The sequence below is a fragment of the Carcharhinus amblyrhynchos genome, unplaced genomic scaffold (assembly GCF_965287045.1).
Source record: "Carcharhinus amblyrhynchos unplaced genomic scaffold, sCarAmb.v2.hapA scaffold_50, whole genome shotgun sequence".
Taxonomy (NCBI): domain Eukaryota; kingdom Metazoa; phylum Chordata; class Chondrichthyes; order Carcharhiniformes; family Carcharhinidae; genus Carcharhinus; species Carcharhinus amblyrhynchos.
Window position 1 is genome coordinate 1028262 of NW_027649791.1, and position 8272 is coordinate 1036533.

The 8272-nt window shown below is 43.1% G+C and overlaps 1 protein-coding gene across 2 annotated transcripts in view; it reads right to left on the reverse strand.

Moving 5' to 3' along the window:
* Positions 1 to 8005, reverse strand: part of LOC145337479 (ezrin-like) — a 253035-nt gene extending 245030 nt beyond the window's left edge. Inside the window, exons 1-2 of one of the 2 annotated variants that reach the window (XM_080182269.1) lie at positions 7895 to 8005; positions 7293 to 7370 (exon numbers count right to left, since the gene is read on the reverse strand). In XM_080182269.1, coding sequence (XP_080038395.1) covers positions 7293 to 7304 — 12 coding nt within the window. In that variant the 5' untranslated portion in view covers positions 7305 to 7370; positions 7895 to 8005. The remainder of the gene's footprint in view (positions 1 to 7292; positions 7371 to 7894) is intronic. The other variant, XM_080182270.1, reaches the window with a different exon arrangement.
* Between the last annotated feature and the right edge of the window lie 267 nt (positions 8006 to 8272).

Consider the following 8272-nt stretch of genomic DNA (forward strand, 5'->3'; position numbering starts at 1 on the left):
GATGTGCCTCAAGGATCACTGTTGGGACTGCAATTGTTTACGATTTACATAGATGATTTGGAGTTGGGGACCAAGTGTAATGTGTCAAAATTCGCAGATGACACTAAGATGAGTGGCAGAGCAAAGTGTGCAGAGGACGCTGAAAGTCTACAAAGGGAGATAGATAGTCTAAGTGAGTGGGCGAGGGTCTGGCAGATGAGTACAATGTTGCTAAATGTGAGGTCATCCATTTTGGTAGGAATAACAGCAAAATGGGCTGTTATTTAAATGGTAAAAAATTGCAGCATGCTGCTGTGCAGAGGGACCTGGGTGTCCTTGTGCAGGAATCTCAAGGAGCTGGTTTGCAGGTGGAGCAGGTAATTAAGGCGGCAAATGAAATTGTCCTTCATTGCTAGAGGGATGGAGTTTAAAAACAGAGAGGTTACGTTGCAGCAGTGTAAGGTGCTGGTGAGGCCACACCTGGAGTACTGTGTACAATTTTGGTCTCCTTACTTGAGAAAGGATATACTGGCACTGGAGGGGGTGCAGAGAAGTTGTTTCCACTGGTGGGTGAAACTAGAACTAGGGGGCATAGCCTCAAAATAAGGGGAAACAGATTTAGGTTTGAGTTGAGGAAGAACTTATTTACACAAAGGGTTGTGAATCTGTGGAATTCCCTGCCCAGTGAAGAAGCTGAGACTGCTTAATTAAATGTTTTTAAGACAAGGATAGATCAATTTTTTTATGAGCGGGTGAGCGGTGAGCTGGCAGTAAATGGAGCTGAGTCCACAAAAAAAAATCAGCCATGATCTTATTGAATGGCAGGACAGGCTCAAGGGGCCAGATGGCCTACTCCTGCTTCTAGTTTTTATGTTCTTCTTACGTTTGCAGATGACAAGCTTGGTGCATGGTGAAGAAGGTCATCTAGAATTGCGACGGGATCCTGATCAATTGGGCCAGTGGGCTGACAAATGGCAGACAGAATTTAATTTAGATAAATGTGAGGTGATGCATTTTGGTAGACTGAACCAAGGCAGGATTTACTCAGTTAAAGGTAGGACACTGGGGAGAATTATAGAACAAAGAGATAGAACATAGAACAGTACAGCACAGTACAGGCCCTTTGGACCTCGATGTTGTGCCGAGCTTTGTCCGAACCCAAGATCAAGCTATTCCACTCCCTATCATTCTGGTGTGCTCCAATAACTGCTTGAAAGTTCCTAAAGTGTCCGACTCCACTATCCCAGCAGGCAGTCCATTCCACCCCCAAGCACTCTGAGTAAAGAATCTACCTCCTATATCTCCCACCATGAACCTTATAGTTATGCCCCCTAGTAACAGCTACATCCACCCGAGGAAATAGTCTCTGCATGTGCACTCTATCTATTCCCGTCATCATCTTATAAACATCTATTAAATCACCTCTCCTCCTCCTCCGCTCTAAAGAGAAAAGCCCCAGCTCCCTCGACCTTTCTTCATAAGACCTACCCTCCAAACCAGCATCCTGGTAAGTTTCCTCTGCACTCTCTCCAATGCTTCCACACTCTTCTTATAATGAGGCGACTAGAATTGCACACAATATTCCAAATATAGTTTCACCAAGGTTGCAGTATAACCCCATGGCTCTTAAACTCAAACCCCCTGTTAATAAACGCTAACATACTAAAGGCCTTCTTCACGGCTCTATCCACTTGAGTGGAAACCATCAGAGAACTGTGGATATGAACCCCAAGATCTCTTTTCCTCCACATTCCTCAGAACCTTGCCATTGACCTTGTAATCTGCATTCAAATTTGACCTACCAAAATGAATCACCTCACACTTATCAGGGTTAAACTCCATCTGCCATTTTTTGGCCCAGCTCTGCATCCTATCAATGTCTCTTTGCAGCCTGCAAGACCCCTCCACCTCATCCACTACTCCACCAATCTTGGTGTCATCAGCAAATTTAGTAATCCACCCTTCAGCCCCCTCCTTCCAAATCATTGATAAAATTCACAAACAGAGGACCCAGCACTGATCCCTGTGGTACACCGCTGGTAACTGGTCTCCAGTCTGAAAATTTTCCATCCACCAGAACCCTCTGTCTTCTATGAGACAGCAGTTACTTATCCAATCGGCCAAATTTCCTCTATCCCACACTTCCTTACTTTCTCCATGAGAACCTTATCAAATGCCTTACTAAAATCTGGTATAAGACACCAGCTGCTCTACCTTCATCCACACACTTAGTTACCTCCTCAAAAGAATTCAATCAAATTTGTGAGGCAAGATTTACCCTTCACAAATCCATGTTGACTATCTCAGATTAAGCTGCAAATGGTCATAAATCCTCTTTCTGAGGACATTTTCCATTAACTTACCGACCACTGAAGTAAGACTAATTGGCTATAATTACCAGGGTCATTCCTATTTTCTTTCTCAAATAGAGGAACAACATTCACCACTCTCAAGTCCTTTGACACTATCCCTGTGGACAGTGAGGACCCAAAGATCAAAGCCAAAGGCTCAGCAATCTCTTCCCTTGCCTCCCAAAGAATCCTAGGATATATCCCATCTGGCCCAGGGGACTTATCGACCCTCAGGTTTTTCAAAATTGCTAATACATCTTCCTTCTCCAGCCTATCAGCCTGTATCACACATTCATCCTCAAAAACATGGCCCCTCTCCTTGGTGAGCACTGAAGAGAAGTATTCATTCATCGCCTCTCCTATCTCTTCTGGAATAGTCACCCAAGGTCAAAATTGAGCCCAGGTGCTGTGAAGCATCAGTGCTAACCACTGTGCCACCTTGCCATCCAATATCCAGGATAGACTTTTCCAACATGCAGTATAGATGAGAAGAAATTCTCTCCAAATATTAGGAAGACCGAAATCTTCGTTTTTGGGCAATACGGTGGCACAGTCGCCAGCACTGCTGCCTCACAACGCCAGGGATCTAGGCCCAACTCCGGCCTCGGATCACTGTCTGTGTAGAGCCTGCACATTCTCCCCATGTCTGTGCAGGCCTCCTCTGGGTGCCCCAGTCCCCTCCCACAGTCCAAAGATGCGCAGGTTAAGTTGACTGGCCATGCTAAATTGAGCCTAGTGTCAGGGGGATTAGCAGAGTAAATATGTGGGGTTATGGGAATAGCGTCTGGATGGGATTATGGTCGGTGCAGACACAATGGGCCAAATAACCTCCTTCTGTACTGCAAGGATTCGACGACTCCACTTCAACTTCATCCCCTTGCTACCAATGCCATCACGTTTACACCAGTCTGTTCACAACCTTCGTGTCATATCTGATCCCAAGATGAGTTTACGACCTGTTTTCACGCCATCACTAAGACTGCCTTTTTTAAAAAAATATTTATTTGTCAAAAGTAGACTTACATTAACACTGCAATGAAGTTACTGTGAAAATCCCCTTGTCACCACACTCTGGCGCCTGTTTGGGTACACTGAGGGGAATTTATCATGACCAATTCACCCAACTAGCACATTTTTTGGACTGTGGGAGGAAACCCACAGACATGGGGAGAATGCACAGAATCTGCACAGATCGTGACCCAAGCTGGGAGTCGAACCCAGGTCCCTGGCGAGGCAGCAATGCCAACCACCGTGCCACCCTATCACCTGACTTTGCCCATCCTGGTTCATCTGCTGCTGATACCCTCATCCATACCTTTTTTAAAATCGAGTTGTGACTATTTCAATGCACTCCTAGTTGGTTTCTCACATTCTACACTCCATATATTTAAGATCGCTCCTCGATTTATTGACCTAAAGTGACTCCCAGTCAAGCAATATCTTGATTTTAAAACTTTCATCCTTGTTTTCAAATTCTCCCCATCTTTAATCTCCTCCAGCCTCTCAGAAATGCTTATGCATCTTGATTTTAGTCATTCCCCACTGGTAACTATGCCCTCAGTTGCCAAGGCCCCTGACTCTGGGATAACCTCCTTTCACTGCTTCGCCATTCTACCTTGCTTTCCTCCCTTAAGACACTCCTCAAAATCTCTCTCTCTGAGCAAACTTTTGATCATGTGACCTGATATCTCATGCTTTGTTTTATAATGCTCCTGTGAAGCACCTGAGGTCATTTCATTACTTTAAAGGGGTACTATTATAAATGTTCTTGTTTTTAGAACTTAAACCATAAGTAACACAAAAGTATAAATTTAGCTTTTGAATTGAATATCTGAATTGGGTATGCTTCAGAGATTTTTTTTTAAAACTTTGGCATAACTCTGTTCCTGTCTCAAAAGAGCAGCTTGAGAGCCATTCAGTCCCATGTATGCCAATCTTTGAGCCTGCTGACCTCTAACATGAAATATGAAAACTCAATTGCACAGATTGCAGGAAGACATTACTAACATTTTGCATACTTAGCTTCCTGGAATTAGTAACAAGAATCAGGCTATTTGGCCCAGTTAATTCCTGCTGATATACATGTTATACACGAGCAGCCCTAATCTCATGTACACACCCAATTACCATATCCTTCAACTAGCTATCTAATCTATAATTGCACAGTTTCTACTTCAATCACAAACCCTAGTCATACATTCCATGGCCACTGCCCTCTGCACAAATAAACTACCCCCATGCTGTCCGTAACCTTAAATTTGGAATGCCCTCACGATGACTTTGTTTCCATCTATCCTTTCATTCCTTCATAATTATAAACATCCGAGGGTTTTATAAAACTTTCCTGATCTGATGAAAGCCTTCTCAATAGTACAGGTCATTTTATATTTTGATATCCTGGCACTAGGTCCTAAACGATTCTCCTCAATCTCATTATTTCCTCAACAACCATCGTAGTGTGGAGCCAAAATCTAAACACAATACTTGCACTAAATTGCTATGGATTCACCACTATTTAGTGAAGTCATTATACTAAAAATGAACGATCTCGAGATCTAAGCAGTAAAAGAAAATGCCATTTTATATAAAAGCTGCAACCTCCAGCCCATTATCAATATTACAATAGTTTAATTTTAGATTTCCTGGCACAATCAACAAGCATTCATTTAACCTTAATCCATTAATGTTGATCAGTCACATACTCAAAAGTGTACAAGATTCTGAAGTTCATGATGTGTTAATTATTACCTCTGAAAAGCCTGAACACTGTTCAAATGACTAGCCAAAGATCTTGGTCACGGGAATGAGGTCACATTCCGAATTATTTTTCCATAACCTAAAAAAGGTGCTGATTCCTTCTTCTCCCCCTCCCTGTTTAATTCAATACTGACCAGGCAAAGTCATCTAAATATTCTTCTTCAGAGTCATTAATAGTGCAGGTCACCCCCACTCGGCCCATCATGTCGGTCAGCTCACTGACAAGCAAATCAGTTTCAATCCCCCACTATTCCCAGAGATTTAGAAATGACACCTTGACTGCCCATCCAATTTCCTTTAAAAATTATTCATCAGTTTTCACCATGCTTGGAGGCAACAAGTTCCAAGTAATTTCCAATCATTGCATAAAGAAGTTCTTTCTCACGTCCCAAAATCTTAAATCTGCGGTCCCTAGCCCTTGCAACATCACTTACTGTTAACAGCTTTTCATTTCAACATCTAATGAATCTAATACCTTGACTGCTGGTCAACACCGATGTTGGTGAACTACCAACCTACTTAGGAATTGTTTTATTTATGGCCAAAGAGGGTTGGACTTATAGACAGGACTCAGATAACAGTTCTATTCCTCCTGAAATCAGAATATTCACATTGATTATATAGCCAAGTGGCAGTGGTTATAGCATTGTTGTCCACAGTGCCAGGGACCTGGGTTCAATTCCAGCCTTGGATGACTTGCGTGGAGTTTGCACCTTCTCTCTGTGTCTGTGTGGCTTTCCTCTGGATGCTCTGATTTCCTTCCACAGTCCAGAGGTTTGCAGGTTAGGTGGATTTGCCATGCTAAATAGCCCCTTAAGTATCTCAAGATGTGTTGGTTAGGAGGATTAGCAGGGTAAATGCTTGTGGGGGTTATAGAATCCCTACAATGCAGAAGGAGGCCATTTGTCCCATCGAGTCTGCACCAATCATAATATCACCCAGGCCCTATTTCCGTAAATCCCACATATTTACTCTGCTACTCTGATACTAGGGGCAATTTTTATGGAGTTAGAGAACGGGCTAGGCCTTGGTAGGATGCTCTTCTGTAGAGTTGGTGCAGATGTGATGAACCCAATGGGCTCTTTCTGCACTGTAGGGATTTTACGATTCTAAATTTCCACATTTCAAAATCCCTGGGAACAATGACTAAACAATCCCTGAACAAAATATGCAGGTTAGGTTGATTGGTGTGGTAAATACATTGAGTTACGAGGATAGGGCCTGGGTAAGATGCTCTATCAGAGTTGGTGCAGACTTGATGGGCCAAATGGTCTCCTTCTGCACTGTAAGATTCTATGAACCAAACTGGTTAGTCCCAAAGCACGATTATAAATCATACATGGTGTGGAGATGCAGCATTGGACTGGGGTGAACACCGTAAGAAGTCTCACAACATCAGGTTAAAGTCCAACAGGTTTATTTGGTAACAAAAGCCACTAGCTTTCAGGCCTCTGACACTCACCTGACGAAGGGACAGTGCTCTGAAAGCTAGTGGCTTTTGCTACCAAATAAACCTGTTGGACTTTAACCTGGTGTTGTGAGACCTCCCGACTGTATGATTTATACAGTAAAACAATTCCTGTTTATAGGTAATAACATTGTAACTTTTACATGGCTGAAGACGGAGGGAACACCCAGCAAAGCTTATGCCAAGCAGATGCCTGCACAAATGCAAAGGTACTCTTTTTTCTAATAAAGTAGTCAAATTGCTGTGTCAACCAAATAGCTCCCACTAGTGTTTCCACAGTAACCACTTCAAAACTTTATTCTGTTACAAGTGTAGGCTTTGTTCATTACACAGAGACACCTCTGAAACCTGGAAGGATAAGGACTTGGGAGTGGTTGAATCCAGAAGCAAAACAAAATACTGCCAAGGCCCTACCATAACAGCCATCTTATGGCTGTTCAGCATATTTAATTAGCTGGGGAAAACTGCAATGCCAAAGCATCAGATTTCAGTTGCATCAACATTATTCTTTGAAAACAAATCAGAATTTTGCACATGAAAATATTCTGTGCAGATCATTGCTAACTTTTGACGTTGCAAGTGCTACCACTAGGTTGGATCCTTCATAGTACGATACAGGAAGTAATTTCTGCGTTTCAATCAAGCTCTGCGTTTTAGAAAGTAACTGTACCTTTCGCAAGACACCATCTTGTCTACTAAATTATATTACAACGCTTTTTTAGAAGAAAACTGCTTACCGGTTTCGGCATTTTCGGACTTGGGTCGCTTCTTTCGATAATGAAGGTGTCGAGAGCTGAGGTTTAAAGTCCAATCACCTGTTACAAAATGAAAGGCGGGGTAAGGAAGTGCCTCTCTCTGTCTCTACCTCCCTCTAAGAGGCTCCCCCCCTTTGCTGATTCACGGTCAGGGAGTGTGCTGCTGGAAAACAGGGCGCAGTCAGTAAAGAGCAATGAGTGCCGCCACTCACTCAGTATCTCCACAGGGGGCAGGGAGCAAAATGAAGGCAGAGTCAACACAGGGAAAAAAGGTTCAAGTTTCCAGTGCCAGCTCCCCAGTCCAGTGTCTCGGAAAACTCACTTGAACAGCTTCATTCAGGTGGATTCCGCATGCACTGACTCACATCTCTGCCACAAGTCAATTATCTTCAACTGCAAATTTTAAATATTTTGAAAACTTTTAAGTACTTGTTTTAAATGCTATTTTGATTTAAATTAAACAAGTTTCCCTCCGCCGCGTTATTCGAACCGCAAACTCAGTTACAGAAAGCGTCGGCGGATCCGCCCCAGCCAGTTCTGTAAATCTCAGTGACAGTCTGTGTCTCCCCGACCCGGCTCCTCACCTGTACTCAAGCTTGCCTGTTCTTACCGGACATCAATACGGCTGTTTCTCGTCGTACCTGCTTCTGTTTGTTTCTACCTGCCTCCCCGCAAAAGCTGCCACTCCCTTCTGGGTGGCGCTCCGCCTGCATTGTTACAGCATTAGGTAAGAACCAAATTTCATTTAGATAGCACCTTTGGGCTGCTATACGGAAAGACAGCCAATTTCAGCACAAAACAGCAATCGAAAATGACCATATCATCTGTTCTGCGAGGCAATGGACAAATATTGACTAGGCCACTGGTAGAATTCATTTTACCTTTCAGTAATGCAATGAAACCACGTTCAGATAAGAGGACTCATCGGTTTAAAGTCATATCGAAAGAAAGTGACACGTTCT